Here is an 18,089-nt window from a genome sequence, read left to right as displayed (position 1 = left end):
TACCTAATACTCAAGGGAAAACTGTGTCTTCGAGGCAGCAGGAAGTACAGCTACCTCACTGCTACAAGAATTTGATGACATTTTCTTGCATCATAAAATTACAGAGAGAGCTGTAATAACACCATAAGAAAGTACTTACGCTATTAGATGACAAAGACAGATTACAAAATTTAGCTTCCACTTCTCTTCTTGTTAGCTTCTCTGTCTAAAGCAGAAGAGAAAGAGAACAATGAGAGTCACCTCACTGAACAAGACAGAATTTCCAGGGGAATTCTGACACTCATATCCTTCATTTTGGACAAACTATTCCTAAAAGTAAAAGATGCATTTAATTCTGTGAATAAAGAACTCTTCCCCCCAGTTTACATAAAACATAACCCACACTATTTAAAAATTATTTTTAGAAGGAAAGTTGTACTTACGGAATGGGGTGGAGACCCAGCTCTTGAGAGGCTTTACCAGGGCATTTCTGTTTAGGTGGGGAGGGAGTCATTTTGATCTGTGTTCCCTTAATAAAAGCTCAGGTCTGAGTACTTCATCCCATAATAACTACAGCCCTTCTGCACAATCCCCAAGGTTTCTGCCAGTGTCCAACTGACATAATATTGTATCTGTCACTGCCAAACAGTTGCAGCACTTTGAGGAGAAGAGAGACCCACTAAGAAACAAATAAAAGCCGAGTTGTGTGGTGGGTACATGCCTATAATCCCAGTGACTGGGTAGGCTGAGGCAGGAGCAGGAGGATCTCAAGTTCGAGGCCAGCCTCAGCAATTTGGTAACTTAGTTATCTTAGTGAAAACTTAATAACTTAGTGAGAACCTGTACAACCCTCCTCCAAAAAAAAGGTTGGGAATCTTGCTCAGTGGTAAAGGGCCCCTGGGTTCAATCCCCAGTACCAAAAGTTAAGTGTGGACCCTTGATGTGTACCAGACAGACAAATGAAATGCTAGTCAAGTCTTTTGGTATATAAAAAACAATAAGCCATTATGGACTTCTATTATTCATTCTGCTTTAATCATAGATTGTTATTGTTAGTTACTGAATCTCCTGGATGTCTCTTATTTATTATGAAAAAACTAAGCATGAAAAGAAATTAGGAAATATAAACATTCACCTCCCCCCCAACACCAGAATATAACACTAACTTATTTTTAAAATATTTTTCTTCCAGGCTCTGCATGCACATCCATAGTATAAAGTAAGGAATACTATGGTATGGCTAAATCAAGGAAGAGTAACTAGAGATGTCATAGCCCTCATTCTACAGGAAAAGAGCAGGTAATGAGGCCCTACCAGATATCTAGGCCCCTAATTCAAATCAGTATGATCTATAAATGACTTAATTGATAAGCATAGGCAGGCTAAAAGAACAAAGGGAAGGGCGTAGATCTTTTATTCCCAAACAAGCACTCCCTCTCTTGCCTCCATAAAGTAGCACTGTCATGAAAATGAAGTGGGTTAATCCACATAAAGAACTTAAAACAATTTGAACCCAGATAGGTGCTCAGTAAAGGTTAACTATTTTAAAAATGATTACAAGCAAGTACCAAAACCAATTAGTTGGTGATTTCTTACCTCATGAAGTGAGTTATTGAAGAACATTTTTTTTTTCTTTTTTTTTTTTTTGGTGCTGGGGATTGAACCTAGGGACGCTTAAACTCTGAGCCACATCCACAGCCCTTTTTTGTATTTTATTTAGAGACAGGGTCTCATTGAGTTGCTAGGGTCTCTTGCTGAGGCTGGCCTTGAACTCATAATCCTCCTGCCTCAGCTTCCTGAGATGCTGAGATTACAGGCATGTGCCACCATGCCTGGCTTAAAGAACTGTTAGTCTCTTAAAAATTTCACTCTTTGGGCTGGGGCTGTAGCTCAATAGCAAAGTGCTCACCTGGAATGTGTGAGGCCCTGGGTTTGATCCTCAGTACCACATAAAATATCCTGGAGGTTACTAGTAGTACAGGGCTTAGTATAGAATAAAATCTCAACCAATCCTTGCTAATTGTTGATATAATTAAAGCCCATCAGTTCTTTCATCTTAGAGCAATGAAGAAAGGAGATAAAACTCACAATTTAGTTTTATGGTTGCAATAATAAGAAAATAATCATAGACTATTATTATTATCTTTCAACATCAAATCAAAGTAATTACATACTTACCACAGCATCATATAGAATAACATAGACTTGACTGAGTTTATCTTCTGGGATCCCACAGTGTAAGAGTATTGCTTTCAATAACATTGTATGGTTCAAGTAAATACTGTAATTTCTTTCCTGGGATATGAAGAAAAATTATTATTATTTTTCATTATACAAGAATACAGGTATATGGCCAAATCTAGAATCTTACTGTGAATTTATTACCCTAAAACCACAGAAGTACTGAATTTCAGCATCTTTCCTTCTAGTTTATTCTTTCACATACATTCTTTTTACATTGCTATAGTTGAAGAATATGATAAAGTTTAACACTTTTACTACGTGCATCATAATACTCTTGCTGTTCTTTAGCCATGTTAAAAAGCCCGAATCCACACAAATTTCAAACAAGGAAAGATCTGGTTCAGTAGTAGCTGACTTATAAGCACAGGCTGATGGAATAGTTATTGTTACTTTTGTCTACATCAGTCACTTAATGAGTGTTCAGAGTGCTGAGCTGGGTGCTGAGTTGGGGCAATGAGGTATAGGGAAAAGTGGAACCACGGGCTCTGCACTGAAACAGTACACAATACATTTGAAGAAAACACCACAAATCAAGGGAATATGTGGATGCCTCATGTCAAGAGTCATGAAAGTTAAGAAAAGGTGGCAGTCAGGCTTCATAGGGAGAAAAGGGCCCAAACCATGGCTGGGTGAAGAAAAGCCTGTTTGGACAAGGGGACACCTGTGACTGGTAGTGGCAGTAATGCAAGGCATGTGTGGGGGACGGGGAAGGATGCCAGAGGAGAGCTGGCAGCTTTACCCAAGACAAGATTGTGTTTGAACATGGTGAAAAGGCATGGGGAGTTAAGCGAGCAGATGTAGGAGGAGCCACTGAGGGTTCTGATTTCTTGCATTTTGCAATAATGTGCAGAGAAACAACACTGTCTTCCTAAATAAAACCAGTTTCTGTCATGGTGGAAGTGAGAGCCCAAGATGAACCTCAAAAGCAACATGATCAAACCTTTGAAGCTACTTTGGGAAAGATGTCATTCATTGCCTGCAGAAACCGAGAAACAGGTCTGTGGTTGTTGTAGACACTTAGTGAATGAAACTAGCAGGGCAATCTCAAAATGTTAAAATTTGGAAGGAACCTGAAGTGCTGGAAACTCTTGGATAATCTCGTAGATAGTATAGATGGTTTCAGCAGTGGGCAGAGAGCTGTTGGTAGTAGAAGTGACGATGTCAAATGCACATTCTAGAAGTTCTTTGGGATGAAATCGATCTAACTTGCGGGGTCTAAATACACGTTCTATGCAGTATCTGAAGAGAAACCCAGATTTCCAAGGTCATTACTTATTAGAAATAAATATGTATGAACAAGATAAAAGAAATGAAGATGAAAAAAAATCTATCAAGAGGGCTTAAAGACAGAATAGTCTTGCTTTGTGATCTGGGTTCTAATTCCCAGTTTTGCAATATTAAACTATGGAGCTTAGTTTTTTTGTGTTGTTTTTTAATGTCTGAAGTAGAGATGAAATTACACACAAAACCAATTTTACCTTAAGTGATTGCTTTCTACACAAACACCCACACCTTAGGACTGACTCTAATTGCTCACTTGTAGCTAGAATAAAGCACATGAAGAGCTTTCATTTGAAGAAAGAAGCTGGAAGGTAGGGCGCCTCATTGACAACAATACTGGCTCCAATTTATGAAGATCTTGGTGTTTGACCCCTGTGGTATCTGAATATACAGAGAACCTGTCCTCAATGCTAAGTGCCAGGAGCTGCTCAGTGCTCAGCATTCCTGCTGGGTCGACTCCACTTTTTTACAAGTAGCTTTTGTTCAGTTACCTGTGTAGGCAGTTTTCACACAGAGACCACTGGCTATTTGTCCCTCCAATTAAATTTTAAAAGGGGCCATCTGTGATCAAGAATAGCCAGATTTTTTTTCCCCCCAAGCAACCATTTGTGAAAGTAATGAGCTGTGTACGTTGCCTGGGGACATGAAGAAGGCACAGAATAGATGTCAGGTCACTTAAATGCTACATTCCTTCTATAGAGGGGGCTGAACTCCCAGTCCCCTGAGAGAAACGGGCACTGGGGCTGGGCTTTCTGACCCTATTACAAGCTCAATACTTTCAGCTCACAATTCTTTACTGTACAGGAATCATGGAACATAAAATATTCTTCTCTGGTTTCCTTCCCACAGCTACCAAATGGAAGAAAGCCTCTATTGTTTCTTACCGTTTTAAATTCAATATATTATTTCTTGCCACATATCTTGCAAAAGGGACCTGAGAAGTAAACAAGATTTTAAAGGTCAATGTCAAGATGTGCTAACAATTATATTCTTCCAGTTTTAAAAATATAAACTTTATTGACATATAACCCTCATACAATAGAGTTTATCCTTTCAAAGTGTACAATTCAGAGGCTTTATTATAGGCAAGCAATACACAATGATGTTTAGGTTAATGATGGAAAGTATATACAACAGTGGCTCTATAAGATTTTATCACAAAAGGATGTTGTAGCCACCTTAGTTTATGTAAAAAGTACACTCTAAGATGTTTGCACAGTAACAAAATCGCCTAATGATTCATTTCTCAAAATTTATCCCCCTCATTAAGTGACACATGAAGGTAGTGAGACTTGTGCACCTCTCACACTCCTGAAATGTTCCCTAATACTTCAGTTAGCAGTAGACTCCACTGCTAGACACCAATCTCTGTCACTGAGGCATTTCCTAGGTTATTTAAACTTGAGGAAAATTTACTTTTAGTTGAATATATTTTGACACACACACACACACACACACACACACACACACACACACACATGCATTTATTTTTATAAATTGGGCACTTTACCACTGAGCTACATCCCCAGTCCTTTGCTGAGGCTGGCATCAAACTTTCAATCCTCCTGCCTCAGCCTGCTGAGTTGCTGGTATTACAGGGGTGCACCACCCTACCTGGCTTTGCCAAATTTTTATTATGCCAAATTAAAATCTGTGCAAGTTTTTGGTTATCTATGAATTTAAAAAAATGTCATTCATAACAATGCAATAAAATAAGTATTATCTCTTATGGTGAATTTCCTATCAATTTTTTTTTTTAAGTGCTGGGATTGAACCAAGGTCCTTGCACATGCCAGGCAAGTGATATACACTGAGCTACATCCCCAGTCCAAGATATTCTTAATAACCACCCACAAAATTACAAAACCACTGTCTGATTGCCCCAAGAATTCTAACACATTATCAATAGTTGGGAAATTATTCTCAAAAGATAATAACTTTCCCCCACCCAGTACTGGGGATTGAAACCAGGGGCTCTCTACCTGAATTACATCTCTGGCCCTTGTTATTTTTTATTTTGAGACATGATATTGCCAAGCTCCTGAGGCTGGCCTTGAATTTGTGATCCTCCTGCCTAAGCCTCCCAAGTTGCTGGGATTATAGGTGTGCACCACCATACCCAGCAAAAGCAATCACTTTCTATTTTTTGTAGTTGAATATCAACTTGCAGGGAGCATATGCTTAAAAATCTCACTTAAGTATCAGTACTTAGAGAATAAGAAGCCAGTTTTAAGTATAACTATGTAACTGTACTTCTACTCTTTCTTTAACAGGGCCCATATATCAGTTATGTGATTTGTCTCTACCCCAAAACAATCCCCAACTACTTTCCTTACACACATACGCACACACAGGATATAATCAGGTAGTTCTCAGAAAAATTCACAAGGCTAATAAACTTCAAAAAAGATGTTCAGTTTCACTAGAAATGAGAAGCTATCTCAACTTCACTCATCAGACTGGCAATAGATGTTTAAATTAATATCATCCATATATGACCATGGTATAGGAAAATAGGCACTTTCACACACAGCTGATGAATGCTAGTTGCTAAAGCTTCAGAAATGTAACCTGAAACTTTACAATAAAATTTTCAACAATATTATGCATATATTATACTTGAACTAGCAATCCCACTTTGAAGAATTTATTAAAAAATAAAAACATATTAGTGTATGAATGTTAAAAGGATGTTTACTGCCATATTATTGTGGTGGCTCAAAACTGAACCTGTCTGCATGTTCATCAACAATAAAATAGCTGAATGATTTGCTATCAATATTACAGAATATTAAGGAGCTATTAAAAAGAAAGTTTAGATTTATATTTTACATAGATCAAGTATATATATGTATATAAGATGAAAATGTGATACATTTACATCTATATTTGATATAATATAGATATTGAGATACATTTATATCTCTATTTGATCTATAGGAATCATTAGATTAAAAGAAATGTAAGTTTCAATAGAATTTGAATATTCCATTTTGCTATAGAGAAAACAACATAAAAAAACCCCAAACCTATGTGTATCTAAGTATAAGTGTAGAAAAGGGAAATAGAAGCTAAGAACATGGAAGGAAAGGTTGAGGATATAGCTCAGTGGCAGAATGCTTGCCTAGGGACTCACTCATGCTAAGCACCCACTCCACCACTCACGTCTCTATTTATAAGTGCCTTGTTTAAATTAGGGCTTAAACCCTTGCCTGTCATATGTGCCGCAGTCTGGCTGGGCACAAAATAACCAAGCCACGACACAGCCTTGTAGATTCAAACAGCAACTCTTTATTCCCGAACTCTCACTGACACTCTACACGCACACTACCTGGGAAAAATACACTCCCTCCACTGGGCTCGGCGTACCAATTCTCTCAGAACCCAGAGAGAACTCAACGGGAACTCCAAAGGAGCAGGCACCTGAGGCAGCAGGATACGCCCTAATCCTGGAGCCGCCCTATTCCCAGCAGGATCCACCCTAAACCCGGAGCCACCCTAATCCCTGAGCAGGGTCACCTTTCAACCCAAAATGCCATGCTTCATTCCTATTTGGCTATGGCTCTCAGCATCATGCACTCATGTTTTCCTCTGATCTGCTCGGGTACTATCATACACACAGACGGGCTTGACAGTAGCTAGCACTGTGTAGGTGAATGATTGGTAAAACTGCTACTTAGGGAGTCCTGGGGGTCAGAATAAGCAAGCATGGCAAAAATTAGTGCACCCAACTGGCAGCAACACTTGTTACAAGAATGTAATTGATTTGGAATGTTAACATGTTAGAATTTTACTAAAGAATTAGAAAGTAGAAAATACCCTGTGTTTATTTGTCTGAGTTGACCAGGCCAACCTGCTGTGGTCACTCAGCAGAGCTCAACACTGAGGTGCACATGTGGCAATGCAGGGTTCTGGTTCCTAGAGCCATAAACACCTGAGGTCTTAGCAAGGTGGATGGCATTCAGGGTCAAACATTTACTAAACTTCAGTAATGCTCTTAACCCTGAAAAAGCCTGTAAGAATATACTTCCTTAAAGTGACATTTGTAATATAATTCTGGGGGGAAAATATCTGGTAATTAACAATGAACAGATAAGCCATTCCTGTAAGCAGACACAGCACCCAGATTGTCAGCAGAGCATTCTGAGCCTTACCCGCAGGTCGAAAGGAAGCATCACCAGCATCCCACTGTGGTCCATGAACACAGCTGCTTCATTGTGCTCATATATTTGTTTATTTCGGGGAAGCAGTAGTGGGGTACACAACTGGACAGCTCCTAACCAAATTAGAAAAAAATCACTAATTATTTAGGTTCTTATTCTTCCTAGGAGGCAACTTAAAACAAAAATCTGATGGCTAAGTAACTTGCTACTGGGACCACTGAACTCAGCTTTTCTTCAGTTCTCTATATTTTACAGGTGGAGAGCTCATCTAGGGCTAAAATTGTTAATTCTGTCATAGTTCTGACTCTACAAGCCAACTGTATTTTAATAGCAAGTTTACAATATTCAAATTAGTTTCTCTTCAGCAAGGCAAGTTATAAAAATAAGTCTCAATTTAATGATGTCAATTGCTTATAATTGAATTTTAATATATGGTTGTACCAAAACCCTCAGATAGCACTTATTATTAATGACAAAGTCTTATGGAAAAACATGATTTTTTAAAATAGGTCATACCATGCCTTTTAAAGATGCGGATGATGGTTTCACACACATGTTGTTGTATCTTGGCTGTACGGATTGAGAAGTTGCCCTAAAATGAGACGAATTAAAATGTCATCATCAAAGCCTAATTAAAGATATCCCCTAGAAACCCTTTCTCAAAAAAAAAGGGCTGGGGATGTGCCTCTGGGTTTAATTCCTGGTACAAAAAAAAAAAAAAAAAAAAAGAGAAACAACAGATAAGCAAAAAGACACAAATAAAAAAGTCATCAATAGCCCTGCAAATAAGTTTCTAATATTGCCAACCAGAAAAAACTGCTTCTTAAAATCTATGTTGATCGTCTACAAGTTTTACCAGTACTTCCTCTATTGGTCTTTTAAAATTGCATCATGTTAATCATACAGAACATAACCAATATCTGTTATATACTCAGTTGACTTTATCAGATTTTAACATTTTGTTATTATTGATTCAGGCATTTTTTTCCTTTTTAAAATTTTTTAAAAATTTGCTCTTTTTAGATATATATGACTGTAATATGTCATAATATGTCATATTACACATACATGAAGTATAATTTATTCTAATTAGGATCTCATTCTTGTGATTGAACATGATGTGAAGTTACACCAATCCTGTATTCATATATGAACATAGGAAAGTTATATCTGATTCATTCTGCCTTTCCTATTCTTATTCACCCCCCTTCCCTTTATCTAACCCAATGAACTCCAACCCTCCACCCTGTGCGCCTTATTGTGTGTTACCATCTGTGTATCAGAGAAAAGATTTGGCCTTTGGTTTATTGGAATTGGCTTATTTCACTTCAGACATTTTAAAGAAAAAAATGTTAAAGACTCCTCAAACAAGCAACTCAGTTACACTTCAGAAGTCACCCTGGCAGCTTTAAAAAAAAAAAAAACTCAGGTTCAATCCTCAGCACCACATACAGGGGCTGGGGGTGTGGCTCAAGCGGTAGCGCACTCGCCTGGCATGCATAGGGGCCCAGGTTCGATCCTCAGCACCACATACAAGGAACTAAGATGTTGTGTCCGCCGAAAACTAAAAAAAAAAAAAAAAACAAAAAAAAAAACAAACTTTTTTTTTCACTAGGGATTGACCTAGGGCCTAGCATATATCAAACACACATTCTATCACTGAGCTACATATGCTCCTAGTCCCTTAAAGAAGATTCTTTTTCCTTTCTTTCCTTCCTTTTTCCCCACCCCTTCTTTCTTGTTTAAAGATGGGATCTTGCTATGTTGTCCAGGTTGGCTATGCATTCAAGCAATCCTCCTGCACCACTGTACCCAGATCCTTAAAGAGACTCTTAAAGAGCCTCATACCTGGAGATAGAAGCTAGAGATGCTGGGGAGCCTTGGGCATCTGTGTTGACAGAAAACCTCCCAAGTGTCGGGATAGGTAACTCCACTGGGAGCCGCTCTACTACTTAATCTGGATCTGATTGCTTGATGTTTTTGGCCATAAGCAGCAGAGCTAGGGAACAATACCTTAATCTCCTGGGTAGGTGTAGAAGGGGATGGACCTAGAATTCCTTAAAGTAAGGGATTAACAGTGTGGCTATTCTTTCCAGAATAATGTAGGTTAACACTTTTTTTTTTTTTTTTTTGAGAGAGAGAGAGAGAGAGAGAGAGAAATTTTTTAATATTTATTTTTTGTTTTTGGTAGACACAACATCTTTATTTTATTTGTATATGGTGCTGAGGATCGAACCCAGTGCCCGAGCATGCTAGGCCAGGCACTTAAGCCACATCCCCAGCCCAGGTTAACACTTTTTTTTTTTATTTTAAAGAGAGTGTGAGAGAGGAGAGAGAGAGAGAGAGGGAGAGAGAATCTTCAACATTCATTTTTTAGTTCTCGGCGGACACAACATCCCTGTTGGTAGTGGTGCTGAGGATCGAACCCGGGCCGCACGCACGCCAGGCGAGCGCACTACCGCTTGAGCCACATCCCCAGCCCCCAGGTTAACACTTTTTGCATGTACAATTTGGGGCTTTTTGGAGCTCAGTATATGGTGGAGGCATTAGAGGAATCCATGAGAAATAAGAACCTGACTTGATCTTTTGGTGGACCAGGTTAAACTCTCTGTGCTGTGGAGCTTAGCTCACCTTCAGTATGTCACTATCGTAGGTGTAATCGATGGCAGGGGAAATGCGCTGGGAGAAGATCTGGGCCATCATGGTGCGGTAGGCTTTCCCATCCACGTTGGCCAGCGTGTGATGCAGTACTTCATGCAGCTCAGATTCCTCCATCTGGGGTGGGGGAAGCAGCTCACTCTTCAGCAGTTCTGTGGCTGTGGGACGTTTTGCTGGGTCATGGTTTAACAACCAGGAGATGACAGATTTCTATAATGAAACCCAGGCATACAGCTGAGAGGATGCAGTAAATGATGCTCAGGAATCATCCTGACAAGCTGATGGTCAATTCAGGTCAAAGAAAAGGTACCACACTTCTTGCACTTAGTAGGGGCGTTTCAAAAGTTTTTTTTTTTTTTTTTAATTTCTAAATATGTCATTTACCCCCTACACCTTGTTATGACCACAGAGTTGTGTAACAATTTACAGTAGTATTTCTTAAAAGGCAGAAGCCTTTAATATTTCTTGTCACAAACAATAAAAAAAAATTAACTCAGTAAACATAGAAGTAGAACTTAGGGGTTGTGGTTGTGGCTCAGTGGAGGGTGCTTGCCTACCCCATGCGAGGCATTGGGTTTGAGCCTTAGTACTGCATAAAAATAAATAAATAAAAATAAAGATATTGTATTCATCTACAACTAAAAAAATTTAAAAAAGAAAGAAGTGTAACTTAGGTCTTACAAACACACAAAATACTACATAGAGGACATAAGTACAGAAACCAAATAGCTCTAGATGCCCAGTGTTAGTGATATTATAAACATACTAGTTGCTAGAATCCTTAAAACATATTAAACATACTGTTTCATTTTTTCTTCTCCATTTGTGTTATTTGTACTGATATCAATCATTCCCTCGAATTCTCTCAATTTATGCTATACTCAATTTATGGGTTATACTCCCATAGTAGGGAGCCTCTTGAAGAAAATCTAAAACTTGGAAAGGTTGCTTCACAATTCTTAATCCTCTTGTTCATAACAGGATTTATTAAAAAACGTTAGATGAACATTTGAGATCAGAAAACCTCAATTTTTACTTGGGCGTGGTGGTGCATGCCTATAATCCCAGTGGTTTAGGAGGCTGAGGCAGGTGGATTGTGAATTCAAAGACAGCCATAGCAACTTAGTGAGGTCCTAAGCAACTCAGTGAGACCTTGTCTCTAAATAAAATACAAAAAAGGGCTGGGGATGTGGCTTAGTGGTTAAGTGCCCCTGAGTTCAATCCCCAGTCACCTCCCTCCTCCGCCAAAAAGAAACTCTTAATTTTTAGATGTATTTTATTAAGCATTTTCCTACTATATATCTTTTATAAATTACTTCCACTCCTGTTTTAGTGTGAAATAAAAACACCGGTAATTACTTTTCATGTAATATAGGAGTTTTATATTATAAAGATAGGAACTGATATGATTCAACTTTTAAGAAAAAGTTATGAAAAACTGGTAAAAACAATGATACCTCATTCAGCATAACAGACCCTATTTTACTGCTAAATTTCTGTATGTGACAAAAATTATGTAATACTCAGTCTATCAGCATTTCCCGTGTTCCCTCCTTTGAGATGAAATGCAGTGACATGGAAGGTGGTTTGGTTGTGGTTTGTGTGGTTTGGTTTAGTGTCACTTTAATAGATACCTAACTCAAAGGCTCAAGGGAACGTAATACAGAGTTGATGATAGGACAATAATCCTCATTATGAGAAATGGTTTACATGGTTGCTGTCATTTTGGTTGTTTAATAAAGTTCCTAGGCCACTATAGCTGTCACCATGTTAAAGTACTGAATAAGCCGGGTGTGGTGGCATACACCTATAATCCCATTGCCTCAGAAGGCTGAAGCAGGAGGATTTCAAGTTCAAAGCCAGGCCTTAAGGAACTCAGTGAGACCCTGTCTCAAGATAAAGTATGAATATGAAAAAGGGATGTGCCTCAGTGGTAAAGTGCCCCTGGGCTCAATTTCTGGTACTAAAAAAAAAAAAAAAAAGTACTAAATAGGACTAATCATGTGTCATGGTTTGGATGTAAGGTATCCCCAAAAAGCTCATGTGTGAGACAATGCAAGATGGTTTGGAGGAGAAATGATTAGGCTATAGCCTTAACCTAATCAGTGAATTAATCCCTAATAGGATTTACTTTGGTAACTTGAGGCAGGTAGGGTCATAGCTGCAGAAATTGGTTCATCAGGGGGTGTGGCTATGGCACATATATTTTGTGTTGGGAGAGTGGACTCTCTCTCTCTGCTTTCTGATCACCATGGGAGCTGTTTCCTTTTGCCACACATTCTGCCATGATGTTTAGCCTCACCTCGCGCTCCAAGGAATACAGCCTGCTGTCTTAGGATGGAGACCTCTGAAACCGTGAACCCCTGAATACCTTTTCTCCTCTATAGTTGTTTTGGTTGGTCCTTTAGACACAGCAGCGAAAAAGCTGACTAAAATAGCATGTTATAGGAAAAGACTATGAAATAAACATTTAGTTATGATACCCAGAAACCAAACAAGGGGCTCAATTCAAATCATTACTAATAGCTAACAAAAGAAGTGGAAAAACAACTCAATGTGTTTTCTAATGGTTTTTCACTAACTAAATAGATGTGGTAGAGTGGGTCCCTATAGCCATAAATAAATGCCATGATAAATATTACCAAATGATAGAATGTTAGTGTTAATATAAATAAAGCATACTGATTCTCTTTATTTTATAGGTGAGAAAAATTAAAGTCTAGAGAAGTGGCATGTCTATCCAGACATAACCAATAAGCAAGAAACAGCAAATTGTTACAGTGTTCTGTGTTTCTGTTCTCAATATTCATCATTTAAAGGATTTTTGCCTTGACCATAATTGTCAATAAAAGTCAGTTTAAGGGACAAACTTCCATATGAAAGAATCAATCACTGCAGGCTCCACCAAGACAACCAACTGAACAAAGAAGAAAGGCATAACAGAAGTACAATACATTAATTTGCTACTATTCTTTCACATTAGCTGGATGCCAGTATTATTTTATGACATGAAATACATAACACCCACACACTCATATATTTATGTTCTGTGGGAGAAATTATCTTGCTTTAAAATTCTGTCAATCAGATTGTCTAAAAAAAGTCCAACACTTCCCTCAAAGTAAGTTATTTCACCCACAAAACAGAGCAGAATTACAGTTTTAAATTGTATTTTTGTCTTAAAGTTCCAAGTTTTATCTAAAACAATGAGCTGTAAATTTATTTTCTCCACCCCCCACACCCTCAATAGCCAAACTAAGGGTCCAAATAGCACTTCAAAAATACAATGAATCACACAAAAGAACCCTGTAGTTTGTTAATTTTCTCCACCAGCCCTTAGCATTTTTACAGTGTATTTCAAATCCAATAACATTTTAAGTGTTTCATCTTTTGATACTTTCTCCCATATTGTTCCCAGGACACAAGAGAATGAGTAGCAGAAGAGTACTAATTGAAAAAGAAGAAAAACAGTAATTAAAGCCCAAGTCTGAAGACAGCAATTAAAGCATCAGAAAATTACCTGCTTTGTATGCTCTCCATCACTGAAGTCTTCTGGAAACTTGGGGGACGTGGGCTATAAGAATATTATATTCAAATCAGGAAGTGCTTGGCAAACTGCCATTGTGAAAGCATTTATGCACCATAAGTAAGAAAACCAAATAGAGAAATTAAAATCTGCTAACAGGGAAAGACTGAGGAGACACCTTCTTGAAGCCTGATGCTCACTTTTTCATGTATATACACATTATTTTTATACAAACTTCACCTAAATGACAGCCTAGGTTCTAGAAAGTACCTCCTCCAAGGACAAAGTATTTAAAAATCTAATGGTTTCAGAGACAGAAAGAGCACTTATTAAACAAATAGCTGAAAAAAAGTCAAATAGCCCCTATCAAACTGCTAATATAAAGTAAAACAACAACAACAACAACAACAACATTAAAACCACTATGTCTCCAAAAGGTCTGGTATATAGGAACTAAATTATAACATTAATTTGATGGTTTATATATTCTTGAAATGAAGGAGGAAGCATGAATTTTAAACTGAAGAAAGTTACTTCATCAAAGACATAATCAGCTAAGAGCATTCTGATCAAGGCAAGGTGATAGTAAGCACTTTATCTACTGTTTCATTACAGCTTTCCATACTGCACTGACAATAAAAGAATGCAATTACTTTCCAAAATATCTAGAGAAGAATACTTAGTTACAGTGTATGACATTTAATTTAGTGAATACTCCTGCTTTGCTTGGCTTGGCAAGGAGGAAGAAGGCTCTCCAGATCTCTTGCTCATGGATATATGAATCTTAAATTACCATTGCCCAAACCTTACTTTGCACTTTCACTTTAATGCCGTTAAAGGGCACCTTTGACCTCACACACTGCAATGTTAATCCTTTTTAGCTCAGGCAGTAAAAGAGGTAAGGATTAATCTCAAGAAGACAAATGGAAATTTCACTGGGGAAAACAATTCAGTGGCTGATATTTTCACAGACTATATTAACTTTTGGTCATGGTAGTTTTCTTTAGGTCTCACTATACCAAGTCCATTCAGCACGAATTTTTCTTTTCTACAACTAAACATTACTTATTCTTAAACCCATTCCCACACACTAATAACTGCACTGATAGCATACAAAAACTTTTAGATTCTTTTGTTTTAATGTTAAGATTAAATCTCTCAGACTAACTTAAAAATAATAACTATAATCTAGCAATTTCTCCAAGCTTTCCAAAAACAAACAATACTGGGGAAGTTTATCATTATTGGAGACATGTAAGCAGAGTGGATTTCTACTTATTAGAAGTGCAGAAGACAGATCAACAGACCATACTAAGTGCTGATAGTCTTTGGTTACACAAACTTGCTATTTTAGCAACTTAAATGAGGCAACTTCTCTTATTGAGAAAACATTTCACTGCAAAGGGAGAACTAGTTAGCTTGGCATGTATCAGCAAGTAAATCATTGTAGTTGGACAACCTCTTCTATATTATAAATGCCAGGAAAATATCCTGCCTCAAATTCTAATCTCCATGCTAAGACTGAGGTTACTAGAAATTTATGCATCAAACACCCGATACATACATCTCTAAGTTGGTTAAGAACAAAGATCCTTTCTGAGGCTGTCACCATGGGGTGATAGGACATCTCAAAGAAGATAATTCCCAGGCTGAAGAGATCCACTTTCTGAGGGGAAAAAAGAATTGTATTTAGAGATACTTTATATGAAAGTATAATTTACCAGAGAATTATAGAATCAGCACTGTTAGTTGAAATAAAGTTTGTGTAAGTGCAAAACAAGCCACACTGGAAAAATTTGACTATTTTTTTTCTAAACCATTACAGGTATAAAGATTATATTAGGTTCACAGTAAAATATTTGGCATAATTTTGCTCAAAAATTTTTTTTAAAAGTAACTGTAATCAGTTTATCTATACACATAGATAATGCCTGGCTAAAGACTGAAAATAACGGCTAAAGGGATAGAACAACCAAGACTTGCCAGAATATGCTTTGGCTGGGAATATAGCTCAGAACATTTGCCTTACATGCTCCTTGTCCTGGATTCAATCCCCAACACTGTCACATAAAAAAGAAATCTGCTTTATTTTGCATCTTCACGAATTATTTTAAAAGTGAAACAGACCAAAATCTGCTGCTGATAGTAAAGGTCAGCTATTGACTACAAAGCCATACCAGTGAGGATAGAAGAAAGGTACAACTGAAAGATCATGTGACTAATCCCAGCAAAATATGGAAATACAATTAAAGAGGAAAAATAAATTAAAAGGCAACCTGTAGAATGGGGAAAATGTTTGCAAAACATACACCTGATAAGAGGCTAATATGAAAAAAATGTAAGGATCTCACACAACTCAGCAAAGGTAAATGTTCACATTTTTTTTTCTGAACAGAAAATTTCCCAAAGAAGATGTACAAATGGCCAACAGATATATAAAAAGATACACATCGCCACTAATCACCAGGGAAATACAAATTAAAACCATAATGAGGTATCACCTCACACTTATTAGGATGGCTATTATAAAAAGTTGAGGGCTGAGGTTGTGGCTGAGTGATAGAGTGCCTGCCTAGCACATGTGAGGCACTGGGTTCAATCCTCAGCACCACATAAAAATAACTAAAATAAAGGTATTGTGTCAGTTTACAACAACAACAACAACAACATCAAAAACCAAAAAACAAAAAAACCCCAAAACAAAAAGTTGAAAGATAATAAACAGGAGGATGTGGAGAAAAGGGAGCTCTTGTGTACTGTTGCTGGGAATGTAAATTGATTCAGCTGATATGGAAAACAGGATGAAGGCTCTTCAAAACATTAAAAAGAGAACTACCATGTGATATAGCAATACCACTTCTGGTATATACCCAAAGGAAAGAATATCACTGTCTCAGAGATATCTGCATGCTTATGTGCATTGCAGCATCATTCATAACAGTCAAGTTGGTATCAGTATGTCAGTGGACAGATGAATGAACAAAGAAAATGTGGTGTCTCTCTCTCTCTCTCTCCACACACACACACACACACACACACACACACACACACACACAGAAAGAGACAAGGGGAGGGAGGGAGAGAAAGAGAGAAATAACAGAATTTTATAAAGCTTTAAAAAGAAGGAAATCCTGTCATTTGGGATAACATGGATGAACCTGGAGGACATTATATTAAGTAAAATAAGCCAAACAGAAAGATAAATACTTAAAGATCTCACTTATATGTGGAAACTGTATTAAAAATCCAACTCACAGTAACAAGGTAGAATAGTAGTTTACCAGGGGCTATGGATTGGGGGGAAAAGGGAGATGTTGATTAAAGGGTACAAGCTTTCACTTATAAGATGAATAAATTCTTATAATGAGCTCTAACATACAGCATGGTGACTATAATGTATTGTATTTTTGAAATTTGCTGAGAGTAGATCTCAAGTGTTCTTACCACCCCCCCCCCACACAAAAACAACAGTTAACTGGGTGAGGAGATGGATGTTTAGCTTGATTGTGGTAATAATTTCACAATGTATGTGAATATTAAAACATCACACACTGCTGAAAGCGGTGGTGCATGCCGGTAATCCCACCACCTCAAGAGGCTGAGACAGGAGGATCATGATGAGTTCAAAGCCAGCCTCAGCAATTGCAAAGCATTAAGCAACTCAGTAGGACCCTGTATCTAAATAAAATACAAAATAGCCGGGATGTGGCTTAGGGATTGAGTGCTCCTGAGTTCAATCCCGGGGGCGGGGGGGGGGGGGGAATCACACCATATACTTTACATATTTGCTTATTTTTTTAACATATTTTTTTAGTTGGAGGTGGACACACAATATTTTTATTTATTTGTATGTGGTGCTGAGGATTGAACCCAGTGCCTTACACATGCCAGGCAAGTGTGCTACCACTGAGCTACAGCCCCAGCTCCACACTGTATACTTTAAATATACATAATTTTATTTATTATTCATACCTCAATAAATTGGGAAATAACAACAACATAAACAACAAAAGGCCAGAGAAAGAAAATAGAGTGAACCCAAAGACACTAAAGAGATAAAACTCAAGATAATTATTAAATAATGAATACAAAAAGACAAAAAACAAATGGCAATAATAAAAAGGAGAAGAAGAAAAAAAAAAAGCAAAAGGGTAAGTTAGTGTACTAAAAATCTATGCAGGGCCTAAGAAGCACAACTGAGTGGGATGGTGTGTCCCTCAGGAAGCCAGCCATAATCA

General features: G+C 37.6%; 1 protein-coding gene across 4 annotated transcripts in view; it reads right to left on the bottom strand.

Annotated features, from left to right (window-relative positions):
* Eif2ak4 (eukaryotic translation initiation factor 2 alpha kinase 4) overlaps positions 1-18,089 on the bottom strand; it is a 103,215-nt gene that overhangs the window by 24,119 nt on the left and 61,007 nt on the right. For all 4 annotated transcript variants that reach the window (XM_026390966.2, XM_026390987.2, XM_026390981.2 and 1 more), the window contains 9 exons: positions 15,416-15,517; positions 13,846-13,899; positions 10,299-10,535; positions 8,184-8,259; positions 7,659-7,780; positions 4,389-4,438; positions 3,294-3,462; positions 2,158-2,274; positions 140-205 (listed from right to left, as the gene is read on the bottom strand). In XM_026390966.2, coding sequence (XP_026246751.1) covers positions 140-205; positions 2,158-2,274; positions 3,294-3,462; positions 4,389-4,438; positions 7,659-7,780; positions 8,184-8,259; positions 10,299-10,535; positions 13,846-13,899; positions 15,416-15,517 — 993 coding nt within the window. The remainder of the gene's footprint in view (positions 1-139; positions 206-2,157; positions 2,275-3,293; positions 3,463-4,388; positions 4,439-7,658; positions 7,781-8,183; positions 8,260-10,298; positions 10,536-13,845; positions 13,900-15,415; positions 15,518-18,089) is intronic.

The sequence above is a fragment of the Urocitellus parryii genome, chromosome 6, assembly GCF_045843805.1.
Source record: "Urocitellus parryii isolate mUroPar1 chromosome 6, mUroPar1.hap1, whole genome shotgun sequence".
Classification (NCBI taxonomy): Eukaryota; Metazoa; Chordata; class Mammalia; order Rodentia; family Sciuridae; genus Urocitellus; species Urocitellus parryii.
The sequence above is the reverse complement of the archived record's forward strand: the minus strand, read 5'-3'. Positions and strand labels throughout refer to the sequence as shown.